This window comes from Poecilia reticulata, chromosome 4 (assembly GCF_904066995.2).
Source record: "Poecilia reticulata chromosome 4, P_reticulata-male-v2, whole genome shotgun sequence".
NCBI lineage: Eukaryota > Metazoa > Chordata > Actinopteri > Cyprinodontiformes > Poeciliidae > Poecilia > Poecilia reticulata.
Window position 1 is genome coordinate 12,733,645 of NC_088833.1, and position 18,132 is coordinate 12,751,776.

General features: G+C 39.8%; 2 protein-coding genes across 9 annotated transcripts in view; both read right to left on the bottom strand.

Annotated features, from left to right (window-relative positions):
• Positions 1 to 371: 371 nt before the first annotated feature.
• On the bottom strand, positions 372 to 10,687 carry LOC103463507 (WD repeat-containing protein 47-like). 4 transcript variants are annotated; one of them, XM_081606248.1, is made up of 17 exons: positions 10,553 to 10,687; positions 9,212 to 9,269; positions 8,868 to 9,056; positions 8,533 to 8,616; positions 8,296 to 8,380; positions 7,741 to 8,049; positions 7,129 to 7,568; positions 6,385 to 6,481; positions 4,677 to 4,849; positions 4,340 to 4,591; positions 3,838 to 3,913; positions 3,557 to 3,714; positions 2,792 to 2,961; positions 2,479 to 2,649; positions 2,212 to 2,343; positions 1,470 to 1,688; positions 372 to 1,393 (listed from the first exon to the last, which is right to left on the bottom strand). In XM_081606248.1, the coding sequence occupies exons 3-17, from the start codon at positions 9,023 to 9,025 to the stop codon at positions 1,251 to 1,253; spliced, it is 2,667 nt and encodes an 888-aa protein (XP_081462374.1). In that variant the 5' UTR covers positions 9,026 to 9,056; positions 9,212 to 9,269; positions 10,553 to 10,687; the 3' UTR covers positions 372 to 1,250. The 4 variants fall into 4 exon arrangements, with proteins under 4 accessions (XP_081462374.1, XP_081462375.1, XP_081462376.1 ...); XM_081606249.1 differs by lacking the exon at positions 10,553 to 10,687 and adding an exon at positions 10,388 to 10,415; XM_081606250.1 differs by lacking the exon at positions 9,212 to 9,269 and having other exon boundaries at positions 10,553 to 10,626.
• Positions 10,688 to 11,435: 748 nt separating this feature from the next.
• The window catches only part of camsap2a (calmodulin regulated spectrin-associated protein family, member 2a), a 42,957-nt gene continuing 36,260 nt past the window's right edge, over positions 11,436 to 18,132 (bottom strand). For 3 of the 5 annotated variants that reach the window (XM_081606245.1, XM_081606243.1, XM_081606242.1), the window contains 6 exons: positions 17,552 to 17,688; positions 16,603 to 16,817; positions 16,155 to 16,251; positions 14,841 to 14,956; positions 14,481 to 14,599; positions 11,436 to 13,669 (listed from right to left, as the gene is read on the bottom strand). In XM_081606245.1, coding sequence (XP_081462371.1) covers positions 13,364 to 13,669; positions 14,481 to 14,599; positions 14,841 to 14,956; positions 16,155 to 16,251; positions 16,603 to 16,817; positions 17,552 to 17,688 — 990 coding nt within the window. In that variant the 3' untranslated portion in view covers positions 11,436 to 13,363. The remainder of the gene's footprint in view (positions 13,670 to 14,480; positions 14,600 to 14,840; positions 14,957 to 16,154; positions 16,252 to 16,602; positions 16,818 to 17,551; positions 17,689 to 18,132) is intronic. The other 2 variants (XM_081606246.1, XM_081606244.1) reach the window with 1 other exon arrangement.

Consider the following 18,132-nt stretch of genomic DNA (forward strand, 5'->3'; position numbering starts at 1 on the left):
ATAAACAAACACCTTACTGGTGACCAAGTTACAAACAACCCCAGCAACAGTTGTAATATTTTTCTTCATTGTTGAAAGCAGTTTAGTTTTTTTTTTTAGATAGGTTTGACTGGTCTAGTGGTTTTTATTTAACAGTTACCAGACAGGAACATGGGTTGTAAGAGAGGAGAAAGACCTGCAGTGGGGGTCATGAGGCCAGAACTCGGGTTGGGTTGTGTTTTCCCTCTGCATCCCATTTTTAGTTTTCTTATCACCAGTTTTCAAAAATGATCTTCAAGTCTTACAGCATCAGCTTATAAACACCCTGTGGGATGAATAAAAACCTTTAGTTCAGTGATGTTGCTGCCTCGATGACAAAATTTGGCCCGAAACACATTTACTTTTCATTTTATTGATAACCAAAATAAAACAGGATAAGTCACGTTTTCAGTCTTCATGTCCTAATTAATAAAAAAATCTTTAACGATAACATGGCAATCATTTATTTTACATATGTGCACAGTCAAAATGCTCCTTCTAATTTTCTGCATTGATGACATGTTTAAAATATTTACTTTGACCTGGCATAGAAATGCAATCAGAAAAAAAGCCAACTCTCTGCACATGTTTAATAAAGGCACGTTATGAAATGCATAAAACTAAATGTTGCTTCCTTCCGCAATGTTGAGTCCAGACACTGATTCCCATGGTAACCACTGACAACACTGTGCTTTGATGAGCTGTGAAACGCTGTGCAATGTTGCAACAAAAGGTAAATTCTTTATATTTCTATTCCTTTTTTTTCATCAATTTGACAAAATATTGATAAAACATTTCAGTGCATCGTTAAAGAACTGAAGCAGGTTTTAAAGTGTGCTTGAAGTGAACTTAGTTTTCTCTTCTTTTCATGTCATCCACCCTTTCAATCACAATATAACAAGCAAACAGAAGAATGAAAAGTACTTTGGAGGCTTTGTGATTTACACTAAAACCAAATTACAACTGCACATAAATTTTTGTTTCCTTTGATAATTTGAAAATTTTTTTAGATCCACCTTTAGCTACAGTTGACCTTTGACATCACACACACACAGACTTTATAGTGTCCCACGGTGACAGAATCACACCGACGTACCGCAGTAGCATTCCAATTCACACAGGTGGCTTTCAGTGCATCAAGTCTTCAAAACACCATCACTGCAGTACACACATAGAGGCTGATCTAAACAGAGTAAACTGCGCTCTTGTGAACAGCTAATTTCTTGAAATTCTCAGGGCCCCGGAGCCCAGAGGACGACAGTTCGATCGGCAGACGAGGAGAGGAACGTCTGGTCACGTGGGTGCCACCTGCACTGGATCACCTTGTCCCAGTGCTCGCCGGCCAGCGTCTGAGGGAGCGGCTTCGTCAAGTCACCTGGAGTCAGAAGGTCAGGGTTAGCTGCACATGCTGTTAAGTGGTCGTTTTCTTTGCTCACAAACGACATGGGCACCTTCCAGGTCGCTGATGATGATTTTGTTGTCGTAGGAACCGGTGAGGAGATGATGGGCTCCCGGCGAGAAGCGCACGGAGCGAATGTCGCTGCCGTGGGGGCGGAAGGTCTGAACTATGCGTCCCCCTCGGATGTCGTACAACATGCAGGTGCTGTCCTCCTGACCGGTGGCCAGCAGGCGGCCGCTGGGGTCCACCGCCACTGAAGCAACGGCACTTCCTGAGCGACAAGGGGGAAGCACATCTTAGAACTGGCTCAAGCTGATTTAAAGCATATATTTTAAGGTATGTATGTTTTTGAAACATCCAGTCTGTTTATTATAACCTTCCTGGTTCTACTAGATACCTAATATATCATTTTGGATAAAAAAAAAAAAGAGAATTGAGACCGAGTTGAATTGTTTTTTTTCTTTTATTGAGATAAACTGGAGGTTGCTGGAGTTTTTCATTTTTTATTTTTTTTAGATAAAAATAAATGAATGATAAAAAATAAACTCCAACCATGTGACTGACAAAACTTGAATTCTTATTTAATTACACAAGGACTTTTTGATATTATATAAAAAAATTGTTTAAAACAGATCAATAGTTATAAGGAGGAGGATGTGGTGGTTATATCTTCCTGTACAATTTAACTTGACATGGTTGACTTAAATGATATGACTGCTTGGGCAGTGTGGACTAGTGAACCGCAGCAGATCAAATGTTGAGTTAAAATCTGCATCGTCCGTGTTTTGACTCACCTGATCCATGCAGAGATGTGCCAATCACCCGAACACAGCTGGGCACACGGAGGTCCCAGAACCGGACCGTTTTATCCTGGGAGCCGGAGGCGATCATCCAACCGCCCCATGTGCACACGGTCAGAATGTGACCTATCAAGGTATAATAGCATTACGCTGTTTTTTTTTTATTGTGACTCTCTCGTGGTGCCGTACTTTCAATTTTGAATGGGTTTGAAAAATATCAGAGTTGTAAAACAAAGAGTGGTGTTTTTACCACTGGGTTACCTGTGTGTCCGCTCAGGGCATGAAGGCCTTGTCCTCTCTGACAGTCTGTTGTGTAAATGTTGCAGTCTCCAGCCCCGGCACTGATCAGGATGGATCCCCCGCTCTCAGGACCCTCCATAAACGCCAGGTCTCTTATGGTACCATCGTGCATGCTGAACTCCAGGTCTGGGCCTGAATCATGGAAACATTTGCTTTTAAGCAGCGAGACAGTGTTTGCGAGTGGAAATTAAATTTTCTGTCTTCACTGGCATTTTCAACTGTACTCATATAGATAGAAAAAAAGAAAAGCAATACTAAACCTGTCAAACTGTACCTGTGGCATTGCAGCTGTCTGCATTGAAGGGCAAAACCTTAACATATTTGTCGTTGGAGCCGGTGGCTAGCAGCTGTCCACAGTGACTCCAAGCCACACAGTAGATTGAGCCTTTGTGATGTTTGTTTCGTCTGAAACGCACCGACGGCTGTTTGGCTGCACCGGAACCACTAAAGTGGCAAAACCGTAAAAGACACATGTGACCTTAGCTGCAGTGTTGAATATTTAGGAGAAAAAGGGAAATTACATCTTTTAAGCAAAGGTTTATTACGTTTTAAAGTGTAATAGTGAACGTTATGCAATATTTTTATCAAGTCACAAACAACGTTTTTCAATTAAAGATGCCATATTTTTGAAGATTCATTTCTTAAAGATATTTTAGACGAAAACTGGCATATCTGGGTTTTAGTATCTAGTACCTATTGAAACCAAGTTTAATAGAAAATCTATTTCAGAATTTCTATTTCATATAACTTTGTTGGGTCCTGCGAAATCAAGCACACCAAGTTCACCAACTGAGATCTGGCAGGTTAAAGAAAATGGTTGTAAATGAAATATAAATAATGTGAAAGTACTTTATTGTTTAGAAATTCATATCTTTCTAAGATTCTATTTTCTTTTTATCCATTTTACCCCGACCTGGAAAAGAACAAAAGCAAATTCCTTACATACCAGGCTTTCAGACTGTGAAGGTACCCAACTATAAATGCAAATAATAATCGACGTCCTCTTTTACTGTCTCACGCTTTGGCAAACAAAGCCCACCTGCTGGTCACTGTTTCTGGGTAGGCACAGACTCTCAGGGTTTTGGAGTTTGAGCCGACTGCATAGAGCGCTCCAGATGGATGAAAAGCTACGGCACGCAGAGCCTGGGTGTCCTCAAGCTGACTCACCCGCACAAACTGGGCTTTGGACTTCACATGCTGCAACAAGACCAGAAACACAACGAACTCTGACGGGTTCCAACAAGAATCTAAATGTCTTTTAGTGTCTGAGCCTTGCTTGTGAGGGGAAGTTTCTCCATAGTTATTGGACATTTGGTTTACCTCGTGTGTGTTTCTGATGGTGGAGCAGCCAGGATCATCTTGGGCTGCAGCGGCAGAACCTCTGATTCTTTCCAAACTGAAAATGACAATATAGCATTGCATTTTAAGCCTGCACATCTACTGTTGCATAGAAAAAAATAAATAAAAAATTTGAAATCTGATTTAGGTACACGTTTCTTGCACACTTTCAACTGAAGTGTTAAACAAATTGAACATTTTTGACAACTGGCAGAAACTGTGAGAAAGCAGCAAGAAAGTAAGAAAAAAAGAAAAGGAGAGACACAAAAAGGACAGAAGGGAAGACGGAAGAAAGTCTGGAAAATCTTTAAATTAAATTCCATACTTTCCCAGCCTCTTCTAGGCTGTAATAATATCCACTGTTTTATAGTGTATAAAAATGCAAAATGATATGTAATTCCTTATCTTGAACATGAACATGAACATTTTGGCAAATGTAAAAAATAACAGTAAACGTTACACCAGACACTTGAGACGCTCTTACCTGCGGCTTTTAGTAACTGGGGACTCGCTGAGTGACGGCTGGCCGAGGCCCCCAGAGTTCAACGGGGTGCTGCTCAACCCTCCTGACCTGCTCCTCACAGGGCCCCTCTCTGTGCTGTGAACGTCGGCCATCCTGGGGCTGGAGGTGCAGCTGTTTGTTGACAACCCATTCCACTGCTGGCCCAAGTGCGCCATCACTTCGTCTCCTTTGGGATCGATGCCCACATTCATCTCCTCCAACCGCTGAATGGATCTAGACAAAGCAACAGGTCCTGGTAGAACTAATGTCACGTTTTCTCTCATTGGTCAAACTGAATGCTTTAGTACGACGCCCCCACCTGCTAAGAAACGTCTCGGTGAGGTTGTGTTGGGCTCCGTCCTGCTGCTTCACACCCCCCTCCAGCAGCATCTGCTGATAGAGCTGTCTTTGCTGCTGCTTCTGTTCCAGATGCTGCTGCACCCGAAGCCGCTGCCTGTAGTACTCCTGGATGTGCTCTGTGGAGTCACGGCGCTGTAAAAACACAACCACTGGGAGATAAATAAAACCACTGACCAGCGCATGCTGTGCTTAACCTAGTAGAGCATTGATTATCCTTTGACTAACCTTTTTTTTATTATTTAACCATTCAACTTCCAAGGTCTTACCCTCCATCACTTAATCCATAAATAGATGTTAAAGACCCTAATCCTATGACAACAATCTGCACACACACACACACACACACACACACACGCGCACACGCGCACACACACACACACACACACACACACACACACACACACACACACACACACGCACGCACACGCGCACACACACACATACACATGCATACATAGATTTAAAAAAAATCTAATTTCACTTTGCTCTCCACAAGGAACTGAGATGCATAAAGATGAGCGATGGGTCAATGTTTGCATGAGCATGCATCAAATCCAATTATATGCTTCAGATGCTCATGACTTACACCTCTTAAAGAAGACATAGTGAAGAGAGAAGTAATAAACTAATAAACAAGAGTAGAGAAGAATTTAGTGTGGAGCTATGATGTAGAAAAGCTGAGAGCATTTAGATTAGACTGATCTAATTATATATATCTTAAAGCTGCAACGGTGCTTTCAGGCACATTGACGATCCTTCTTTGACTTTGAGTTGAGTGACCCAAAGAAACTCACAAAACCAACTCAGCTGAAGCAGCTGAGGTTGGTCTTCATCGCCTCTTCTCTTGTAAATAATACGATTTTAAACTGTCACATGCACACCTAAGATTACAAAAATGGTGAAAATTAACCATATTTTCATTCACCTTTACGATTTTACTCAACATGCCACGGCTGGGTTCATATTGGATCCCAAATACACCAAGTCCTTGCAAAAGAATTCAAATTTCCTACAGTAGTTCACTTTGAATCAGGTTACAACCACAAACGTCAAGTTCATAAGAGATTCATTGTGATAGATCAACACAAATCGGTACATAATTGAGAAGGGGAGTTTTTTTTCCTCACCTGAAAATAATATTGTAACGATCACTCCAGTTTGATGAGAACAAAAACTTAATTTTAGAGGACAAGAAAATCAGCTGTGACTGAACTATCACAAATAAATAACTAAATAAATGAAGCCAGCTGGGGTCGTAAGCACTGCACATGACCTTGAACACATCCTCCCGTTGGTGAAAGTTCAGGTTTCGAAAGAGATTTTTCACATTTATAAAACACCATGCTCTCTAAAGCAGAAAGTACATGTGAAAAAAAAAAAAAATCAAACTAGCGAAAATCCCCTCATAATATTTGATCCGACACTGAGCAGCTTTGGATTTCTTTCTCAGTAAAAAATTTCATGATGTCATATGATGTATTGTTCATCAACACTTGAATCTTTCAAGCATAAAGACATCATGATTATAAATCTAAAGTTCAGCACGATTTAGGTAAACGGAGTGTATTTAATAATACCAGATTGTACCAAAATTTCACCATATAAATATAAGATGTACTTAATGTATAAACTGCACCAGCTATGACCACACACACAGCTTGTATTACCTCCAGTATGTCTGCACTGCATGGTGGCCCGCCATCTTTTCCTGGAGTCAGAGGAGTGCGTGTGGTCTGGGGCCCATCCAACCCCTGTGAGTGTTTCCTTAACACAGAAAAAGAAATAAAAAAAGTCCATTTTAACATATCTCAGATAAAAAAACAACAGTATTTCAAGCTAAAAGCAAAAACCAAAAACAAACAACAAACAAATAAATTATTGAAATGACAAAGGCAGAGCAGGATAAAATTGAATGCCAAGCACAAAGAGAAAGTTGTTTTACCTATTTGCTTTGAATTTAATCGGCTTTTTATCAGAAGTCACATTCTGAGATTTATATTTTTGTACTAAATGTGCACAATATCTGCAATCAAAAGTAGCACAGGAAAACCTGAGCTCTTGCCTACAACTATGTAAAACTGTAATATGGGTGTCACCAATTTTGTTAAGAATTACCAGAGAGCTGGAAGGTCACACCTGAAAGAAAACTTGAAATGTGTATCAGTCAGAAAAACGTTTGTGAGCTGCATATCTACTTGATTCCAGAGGGTTTACAAGCTTTATAACACTGTGGATCTTTTCTTGGGTTTAAAGCTCATTTGTGAATGTAGAATCAAACTGGTAGATGTAACTCCGGATAAAACATTCTAAACAAAGATATAGTTACATAATAAATTTTGAACGTATTTGGAGTTTTTAATCCCTTGAACCCAGCACAGCAAACTGGTTTTAATCCTTTTTTTTTCTTTTACCTCTCAGGTGAGTCATCCTGCTGATGCACGTTATTCTCCACTAGACTCCTACTGAGCGCAGATTTCACGTTGCTTTCCATGCCTCTCTTGTCCTGCGCTGCCAGTCCGTAGGACAGGCCGTCCAGAGCTGGGTTGAGGGACCTGGACATGTACGTGTCGGCCGAATGAGGTCTCTGGCGAAAGGGCGAGGTCGGGCAGGGAGAGAGACGGTTGATTAGGGGAGTTAGGAGGTCGGCGTGTCCAGCCTTGCTGGGTTTCACCAGGCGGTCCACGTGAATGTTCAGGGTCTTCTGTTCGAAGGCGCAGGTGAAAGCACCGGAGGAGAGGTTCTGCAGCCAGGAGAGCAGTGACAAATCCAGCTCATCGCATCCGTTCCCGCAGAGCAAATCCACGCCGAGCAACACCTCGCCCTCTCTGATCTCCTCACCTGTCGCTTTACTCTAGACGACACAGAAATATCAACAAAAAATGTGCCTCAGCTTTGCACGAGAAAACCCCCCCAAAAAATACAAATGGTTTCCTTAGAAGCCTGGCAATGCATTTTTAATTGTGTACTTTCTCACATAGTTAAATATAATTGGAGTCCATTGTATCTTTAGCACATCATGATACCTGGCAGAACTCTACACAGCACTCGTAAAGGATTCCTTTGATGAGCAGCTGGAAGAGTCGGTTCCCGCTCGCCCTGAAGCCTGCCTCACTCAGCTTCCTGTCCGCAGGGATGAACTCGGCCACCATGGCCAAGGCCTCCTCGAAACAATGGACGCGGGCCGAGCTGGGGTTCCAGTCTTTGAACTCGGCGTGGTGGGTGAGGCGAGGCAGGGTGAGGAGAAGGCACAGCTTGCTGTAGTCTTCTTTGGTCGGGCAGAACTCCTCCAGACAGTGGAGGCACTTCACAGCCTCCTGCATTGTGAGCTCCAGCTGTGGAGGGGAAGGCAATGAAGAAAAACAATAAGACTGTAAATGTAATTAATATTTGTGTGGCTCAATACGGTTGGATACATTTTACAAATCGAATGGTCTTTAGGAACCATTCTTTAATGCATATAACAGTTGGTATTCAGATTTTTAGAATGGTAACCTGAAGATTGTTGAGAAAGTTTTACAATGTCATCTTTAGAATTACTACTATACCATAAACTATAAACTAATTCAACTTATACATACGTTATGTGGATCCTCAGTAGCTGATATGGCATTATTGACACACAGCGCTTCCAAGAACCTCTGCTTTAGGACGATGTATCGAAACCTAGAAATATAGCAGTATTAGAAAAAGGACTGATGACAGCATTGACTGCTAGTTTAAAGCTTAAAATGTTCTTCTAATGCACAGAGTTGAGTCGTATGGAACAAAAGATGCAAAATATGTAGCTAAATAATCTGACAGATATTTCATTTTACCTTTTCTTATTAAACTTTTCCATTCCTTCTAAAGGTTGAATGAACTGCATCACCTCTTCCCACTGGCCATCCAGAATGAGCTGCCTGGTTAAAGTCATAAAAACAAACCTCAGACAGGTGGATTTACTATTCAGAAAACTTCTGAAGGTAATTAATTCTATTTCATCTAGTAAAGAGGGGAGATTCAGCTTTTTATTTGCTTTTTTTTTTTTCGCCATCCACTTCCCAAATATGCACTGCTTTCTGTTTGTCTTACATAAAACTACCATTGACCATCTGCTTACGTACGACCCTTTCCAGTTTTCACATGTATTGTAGGATGAGTGTAGTTATACCGGAGGAAGAGCATATCATCAGAGTAGAGTCCATTAATGACACCGCTCTCCTTTTCCAAAGCCAGCATGCTGATGTGCAGCTTCCTGGAGTTCAGGAAGTCCAGGATCAGCTTGATCACCTCGGCCTCCTTTATGTTGATGACCTCCTCGGCTGTCATGGTTGTAGATGTGTTGACAGATAGCAGTTAGCTGGGGAAAAAGAAAGACCTTAACAAACTTGAGAATGCTTTGAATTTATCCTGAAGTGATTGCTTAGCTGCTGGTTTTACATTTAGTCATCCCTTTTAAGATTTTGTCTGCTTAGCCTTAAAGATACCAAGAAGAAGTCTCAAATTGTTATTTACTTGGATGGTGTTTGCTGCCTCGTGAAACGTTCTGTTGCTCCAAAACCAGTCACATGATCTGCAGGAAATAACAAAATTACCAAAGAATGCTGCTTATTTATCATTTTTTTAACAACTTTTTTTTAATTTCACACATAAATAATGTGAAACATTTCAATGAACTTTTCAAAGGAAAGATTCATGGTACTAGGCTGTAACAAAAAATGTCCCCCTCCAGTGTCTAGACAGGCTGATGGTTATCAGAAATATTTTAACATAAAATGTGAATTAATGATAAACCAGCATTAGCTAATTACATGTCTTCACATTCTATACATATCTTATACATTTTGATTTACATCTCACTAAAACCAACTAAACTGTTCAAATTACAATCCCACACACACACCTATATTTTTTGTCAGTTGTGCAAACATTTTGAACCTAGCACGTGTTATAATTTAATTTGGCAAACTATTGCAATGACTCATGGCAACAAAAGACGAGGCAGTTTTATTAAAATGAGTTCTATATTTTGGGACTCACCTCTGGAGGTCGCACTTGCGACTCTGGTCATTTTTATCTGAGCTCAGAGTGACAAACCTTAAGGATGGAGCAGCAACATCATGAAGAATTTTGTAAACTAAATAAATGTTAGCATTAAGTATTTTTGTTGCATTTTTAAGAACAATTTTCTCCGTAAAATATGTCTCCTATTTAATAAGCAAGCCTTACTGTAATTAGTATGTAATTAGTACTGTGATGAATCGAGTAAGACTCCATATAAGACTGTATTTACTAGTTGACACTTTATTATACAATTAAAATGGTCATTTTTTTCCTATTTTGAAGATGACTTCAATTAGGTTTATTGTGCTTTCTTTAACACAGAGATATGAATTAAGGTTGCATTGATGCATCTGTCTAATAAAGGAAACAGGGATGTAATTCTATGCAATCGGCCAGTGACTGGTTAAATACTGCAACACCGGACACGAACATGAAACACCAGCATATGGCTGTACCTCCATGCGCGGTGTAATAGGAAGAAGAGAGGGCGGTGATGACTCCGGGCGGCAGAGTACAGTCAGCCGCTGACCCCCCCGCCCCGAACAAAAACACAGCATCCCGCTCCCGGTTTCCCGGTTCTGGAACAGGGTCTGCGGCCCAAATCTGACAGCTTTCACAGCACCTTACCCGTTGCTAGACACGCCTTGTTTACTAGAGCCTGACAGCGTTTGGCGACTGTATTTACACGCAAAGCCACTCCACAGGACACGAATGCGGGAACACAGAATACAAGCGCTGCCATTCATTTTCGACACCGCGCCAGATCACAGCGCAGCCGCGTCAGCTCCTCACCTGTCAGGCAGCCGCACCGACATACGTCGCAGTCAGCACTTCTTTTCCTCTTTGTGCAGGTTTTGCAGCACACCAGGGGGCTGGGGGGGTCTTGGATGTTAGAAATGTTTATTGTCATAGGGCTCCCCTCTTCGCTTCTTGTACACAGGTTACGGTTGCCATGCGGACGCAGACGTAAGCCACCAATCAGCTGAAGCGATGACGCCCAGCGGTCAGTACAGCGCCACAACGCGACAACTTTTAAAGGAAATGTGCAAAATCGAAGACTTTACTGAGCCGTTATAGCTATTACTATTCTTGATATTATTCTCGAAGCAGTCAGCCGTAGACTGTGTTAACAAGAAGCCTAAATACTTGTGTTTTTGTAATATAAATTTACATTACCTCTCTTGGATTCAGTTGCCGACTTGCCGTTACAGCTTTGGTTAACTGAGACAGAGGCGGTTGTAGTAATAGTGCCCTATAGGTGAACCCACTAGCCCCAATGCACAGAACTACAGAGAAACGCACTTTCTCAAAGAAGTCAACGCGTTAGAAAGCTGTAAGATTTTTTTTTATTTTTTGTAATTTAATATATTGCATCGAATTCTTAAACATTGCTCTATAGACCTCTTGAGTTGTTTTGAATTGTTTATTCTTTACTCTTAAGTTTCTTTTAAGTTTCTTGTTTCTGTTTTACAGTCCTTCCTTAGTGATTCCAGTTTATTATGTTTATTCTTTGTTACTCTAGTTTAATTTTCTTTCCTAGGCAGTAGCCGAAGGTTTGCTGTAATGAGTTTTATTATTAAGGTTGCGTATTTTCATTCTTAAAATTTGACCATTTGCATAATTTGTGTTGAAGTATTTTTCATACACACATTGAACATAGACATCACATACAAACTGAGGCCATGCTGAAGTTTATTCATTTCAAAAACAAAAATAAGAACAATCTAAAAATGGAACTACTGTGCAATGTTAAATGACAGCACAAACAAAGGCATCATAGCAAACAGAAAGCTCACATGAACACGCTGTACAGTATCAATACACTTCAAATGATCTTTTCCCCTTGGCCTTAAACAGCCAAAAGCCAGCGGACAGTTTCCTGTGGATAGATCTTTCTCTCCATCATGTTCAATGACATTTTTTCACAAGCATCTACATGCTTTCTTGTGGCAATAAATACCCAAATTTCCCACAAAACACTCATATGAAAATAATAGCACCATGTTTAAGGATTTATTTAGTAAAAAAAAAAAAAAGGAAAACACACCTGGTGTTAATCTGACATTCGGAGGAGAAAATAACACAATATTGATACCAATAAAACCTGATGGTGAGTTTCTACCCGTATTCAGCAGCTTGGATTCACCTGCGCTTCTCTTCCTTGCATTATTTTGCTTCCAATTTTTAAAAAATAGCAAAGAATATAAATTTATTTACCACATTACAGAGCTTTAATAATGTGTTTGAGGACAACATACAAATAGGCTGCTGTTACACAAACTATATGATAACTTACTTAAGTTAAAACCTATTTATGTTCAAAAGGTCAACATATACATGACATATGGCAACTTATTTTTTATTGGTTATTTTCTATAGAATTTCCTACTACTTGGATGTATGGTTGACTTACTTCACAACTGGGTGAAAAAAATTGCTCTATTGACCGACTGTATTTTGGTGCTTAGTGGAATTGCCTCGCAATGTTCATAAGTGTAGATATTATAAGTATTATTATTTGAAGAGTTTAAATCTTGAGTTTAGTAATACAGTTAAAATACTAGAAGAATTTAGTTACATTAGAATAAAAGGAGCAATATTTATTCCTTGAGTTTCAGTCATATTCCTCTAACCAGCAGGTGGAAATGTTTTATAAATTATTGTTATTGATTGTAAGGTTCCTACATGGTGCTGTTTGCAGGATTAAATAAATAAAATAATACTGAGCTGTTTGGTTTTGTTCACAAACCAGCTATAAAACTTCTCCAGAGTTAAAAGAACCAGTGTGACAGAATCATTCATCCTTAATGTCATTTTTGCATCTGTATCACTACAAATGCAAATCTCACCCAATATTATGCATCCATTATATATTATACCATGAATCGTCACTAGGTGTCGTATCCTACAGGTGAAGAACCAGTGACTTTCAGCGACATTCTTCTACTCCCAAAATTGTTCTGTAAAAGCTGAAACCGCTTGGCTTTGTTGAGCTGAACACACGTGAATTGTGTGGCTAACACTAGCTGTATGAAATTAGTTTTTGGCCCTTTGACAGTCACACAAACCGTTTCATACAAACTGTAAAATCCATAGACGTTAAAGAAAAGAGGTGCCCTTCAAAACACCCAAAAAGTTTCAACCTAACAATTCCTTCAATGCATTCACACACAGAAAAAAAATGTGCATAAGGCCCGGCATCAACAAAGTCATACAAACAGAAATCCATCTGTACATGAAAACATTCAGTGCTTCAGGTTACCACGTAAAATGTCTTTGCATTCATACTGTCTATTTTCCCACTTTTAGCACGTAATAAAACAAAACAATACTCATACGTACCTATAAAGACTGACTCAAACGTTGTCAATAACTTGTTCAACGGTAACATTCCAGTTTTTCATAATCTGATGCTTCCTGTCAGATTGACTCAACTGCAAGATAGACAGCGATAGACAGCGATAGGAATGCAGTGAGGATAAATTAACATAAAAAAGATAAATAAGCATTCATCAAACTGGCATTGCAGGTGTTGGAATCCTTATGGATATGTACAGCGAAGTGCAAACTGAGATGGGTACTGATTGGGGGTACAGAGTTCTATTAGGACTGTGCAGGCACTACTTTTTTAGGGGTGGCTGGCTTTTTGGTTTGCCAGAGGTGGTTGTGGATGGTCACAGCGTCCACACTGGCTGACATGGTCTTTGCCGGTATCTGACTAAACTGCTTCTTGTCCGAGTTGTACTTGTAGAGTCCATCGATCATCTTGCGAGTGATGCTCTTTGGACCGATCCCTGTGAGTTTGTTGATCTCCTGTGTTTCGGGGCAGTAGGTGTAGAGGGATCGGAACTGGCAGCCAGAATCCCGGAACAAAACCAGGAAGTTATTGGCCTCTGATTTTTCCATTTCCTGTTAAAGTAACAAATAAGAAGCCTAATGTCAGAGTAACACATGCTTAAAAGATCTTGACTGGCCTCCTCTTTATTTCAGTGCATTCTACAGGGAAAACACACAGAGACTGATGTTTACATTTAGCAATGCAAACCATGCTAATTGTGCTCAACACCAACGTTAAATAAGATAATTTACAATCTCAAGAGCAATATTGAACATTTTTATATATTTCAGTTATTCAGCTCAGTATAACTGAAGCTGAATAACTGATTAATTACACACACTGATTAATTACACACACATTTGGTGTATATATTGACACCAACATGATGTTTGTTGTAAAATATCCAGAATTCAGAAATGTGGGCTTAATGAAAAGGATGTTTAATACCTGGTGAACAAGCATCACCTGAACATATATTCTAATTTAGTGAATATGACAGTGTATGTATTGTAAATTTTAAGATGCACACAAAAATAAATTATTCCTTTTTGTTTTTCAGATTTTTAGTGTGAAAAAGAAAGAAAGAAAGTTCTGTTATTTATTAATTCTTTAAAAATGCTACATTTTCAGTTCATGCAAATGTATATATAAAAATAATACGACTTTTATTTATAGATCTGAAAAATAAATCAGAAATGGCTAAATGGCTGAAAACAGCTATGCATAATCAGCCATTGAAAATCAGTCAAGTAATTTCAGATCAGTGAATCTCCAAATAAAACTAATCAATAACACTTGGAAACTGGACGTTAAAGTCACATGCATCATCCCTGCTGTCAACAAGGCACCTATGTTTAGAGCAGTAATAGTCCAAGCTGTTACCTCCAGGATCTTGTTCTTTTGCCCCTCGTTGACCCTGCCTGCGAGGCAGCAGTGGGCCAGAGCATTCTGGATAATGTGCTTGTTAGATTTGGCACTGGGCTCTTTGTACAGCCTTGGTCCTGAGTAGTAGAAATCAGGATGACACTATTTCAGTTACAACAAACTTGGTCCCTATTTTAACACTTTCATAAATCATGTATGAAGATTTCAGAGTCATGTTGTGGTCTGAGAAGGGAATACATATGTATTATAAAAGCCAGAGTTTTCAGTATCAATCTGTGTATTTAGAACTATGATATTTTAAGTGATGTTAACATCTCCAAATGAAAAAAAGGCCAAATTTGCGTAAGCTATACCCACCAGTATACTCTGTGTTGGATGTAACAGAAGAGGTGGTTGAGGCATTTTCCCAGTCTTTTTCTCCGTTTCTGCTGCTGGAGCGGCTCGGTGAAAGAAAGCCATCGGCAGAGTCTGGCCTAAAACACACATACACACGCACACACACAGAGACGTATACACACACTGACTTTTAGCTCACCTGTCCTGCATGTGAGCTAAACCTCAATGATCAGCAGAGTACAGTGTAAGCAAGGCAGGGTGATTTTCAGTTTGGTCATCAAAAGCAAGGGCTTGGTTTGATGTTGTTGCAGAAGGCAGGAAAACAACAGAGTTTGCAAGCGCAGGCTGGGGGAGGAGCATAATGTGGACCAGGTCCATCAGATATAGTGCAGCTTTTACTTGCTCCTATTTTGCAATAAGAGCAATTAAAGACAAACTTGCATTAAACTTTCAGTAGAGTGTTTTGTGAATGCACATTAACAAGTCATTTAAGCCTTCCTTTTTTACCTTACATGTGTTTATTATATGACAAAGCAATGACTTGATAATGTTATTTTATGCAGAGTGGGCTCTGTGACACCGTGCTTTTAAACAAAAAGGTTCCCCTTCATGTTTAGTCAGCTGTGAATCTAACAGGAGTGTGCATTAGAACTGTAGATGGGTGAGTGAGAAGCATAGTGGGTGTTCTTTTTCAAAGCTTACTCTGTATCTCGCTATTAAGCACTTTACAGCCCACGTGCATATCGCATTTCCTCACAAACATCCGGATGCGTGGAGCATTTATTTGTAAACCATGTCTTTATGTGTCGAGGCCGCTTGTAACCTGTTTGTTTATAACATAAAGGCTGTGAAATGCTTTATAATGAGATACATCATGTGGGAGTCAGAACTGTGAAGATTCTGGTTATCAAACTTACAAGCACAGGAAGTCTAGAATCAGACCAGTGCTTTGTAATCAGTAATGAGCATCTTCGCACACGGCTGAAAAGATTAGTGGCCTTAGCTTCAAGTCCCAAGAAGAAACTAACCTTCTCCTTCTCTGTTTGGGAGAGTTCAGAAAGTAGAAGAGACTGCTAGAAGCTAAACTAGAACTTCTGATGTGTGAAACAGCAGGAAAAAAGTAGCAAAGAGGAAAAATTTAAAGAGAGCATGTTAGAGTGGAAAAATACATTTAATCAAGATTTCCAACCAAAGTCACACCAGCTGTTGATTTTTATTATAAAATTTTCATCAGTAGCCCCTACTGTATATGTGACTATAATCTACATATTCATATATATATACTTCAATTGTATACTTTCTGCTTGCAATAATACACTTGTAAGCAGATCTTACCTTGACGCTCTTTTGTCTGAGTGAACACTGTCGCTGTCGCCCAAGGTCAGCGAAGCCAGAGACAAGCTGGAGACTGAAAAGAAACGTTGGCGTGAACCTGGATGTGAGACAGCAAAGTGTGGCACAGCGTGACACGATTACACAGACACCACAAATGGAAACAAAACCACTCACTGTGGCAGCCATGTCACAGAGCAATGTGGAGGTCAGTGAAACAACAGTCAGTCATCACAACCATACAATGCATGAAGACAACATATTATGAGCTAAATAATTAGGACAAAGTTATTTAAATTCAATACATGCGCACATCCTAAAGATATGCTGTTCTTTAAGTATGTTAGAGTGCAATGGTTTTACATATTTTTGTAAAAACACAGTTTCTCAGGTACGGGACAATGAGTTGAAAGACAGGACAGCTGTTTCTGAACCAAGTCCTTCTGGATACCTGTGGGAGCTCTCACAGGGGTCTTTGGGGAGTCCATGCTGTCCCGGTGGATGGACTTGGGTCGACCCCGCTTCTGCTTGGCAGGTCGGGGTTTGATGATGGTGTCCATGTCCTCCATTAGCTTCAACTGCTTCCTCCTGAGGTACTCCTGCTTGATGAACTCCTTCCTGGCCTTTTCCTCCTCCTTCCTGACACGCTCCTCCTCTGCTTTCAGTCTGAGCATGTTGAGGAACAGAAGAAGAAGAAGTATGGAGATTGAGGTTTAAAAATGCTATCAAAAATAGGGAGGTTTTCCAGTTGAAATACTGGGAACCTTCATGTATAATTTTGAAATCTATACAGATATATAGATCGTAAAAAGTTAAGCTCAGTCACTGTATTTAGGTCGACTCCAAGGACCTAATTCGTATATTCAGGGAACTTCTTATTCTTGTAATTTTTTAAAAACATTTAATGACAAAGAAAATCAACATTAAACAAAACAAAATTATAAACTTTAAAAATTAGAAATTGAAGGAGAGAAACTCAATGTAACATATAGTCGCAAACAAACAAAAATGTGACAAATTCAGATAACGGCAAAGACTAAGCTGATTTTTTATTTTAACAAAGGAAAGTTGTAAATTCTGCGACGGACTGGCGACCTGTCCAGGGTGTACCATGCCTCTCGCCCGGAACGTTAGCTGGAGATGGGCACCAGCAACCCTCCCGACCCCACTGAGGGACAAAGGTGTAAAGAAAATGCATGGAAAAAATGGATGGACAGAAAATGGATGGATGGATGGATGGATGGATGGATGGATGGATGGATGGATGGATGGATGGATGGATGGATGGATGGATGGATGGATGGATGGATGGATGGATGGATGGATGGATGGATGGATGGATGGATGGATGGATGGATGGATGGATGGATGGATGGATGGAAAATTGTACATTTGCATACCGAGCTCCCTCTTTCTTCTGCTCCAACTCGGCCTCCAGCTGCATCTTCTTTATCTGGCTCTCTTTTTCTCTCCTCATCCTTTTCTCCAGCAGTGCAGCTCTCCTCTGTGCCATGTTCTCCTCTGCCTTGCCATTCTCCTGATGAAAGCCAAAGACAGCAAGGAGAAGGAAGTAATTAAGTAATTTTGTAGTAAATTATTATTCTGATGGTTAACAAAAGTGACTTTTTAAGTTTGCCAAAAAAGACTTAGAGCTCCTGTGGCAATTTTATTACTAGTATGCATATACTGTCATGCTACATAAAATGCATCATAACTACTTATGGGTAAACAGAGTGATGCAAAGTATTCTTTTAACTTGAAGGTTTGTATGAGTTAATCTTTTATAAAAGCACTGTAAATAACTCAAGAAAAAGAAAAAAACATATTTAGTTAGACTTAGTAAATAACTAGAAGGTATATCTAAAGAATAAATTAATTAGTTAAATAAAAGCCAATTCATTTTTCAGTTTAAAGACAAACTGGTTTTCTTTAAAGAGACCAAACATCCCCTAAGCTTTACATTCAAGTCAACCTGTATCCC

What these genes read in the sequence shown, in the direction of transcription:
- LOC103463507 (XM_081606247.1), bottom strand. Translation starts at nt 8,801, where the DNA reads ATGGTAGTTTTATGTAAGACAAACAGAAAGCAGTGCATATTTGGGAAG. An exon ending in CCATCAGAAACACACACGAG is followed by an intron (nt 3,715 to 3,837) that starts GTAAACCAAATG and finishes GTCTTGTTGCAG; the next exon opens with CATGTGAAGTCCAAAGCCCA. An exon ending in CATCATCAGCGACCTGGAAG is followed by an intron (nt 1,394 to 1,469) that starts GTGCCCATGTCG and finishes TTCTGACTCCAG; the next exon opens with GTGACTTGACGAAGCCGCTC.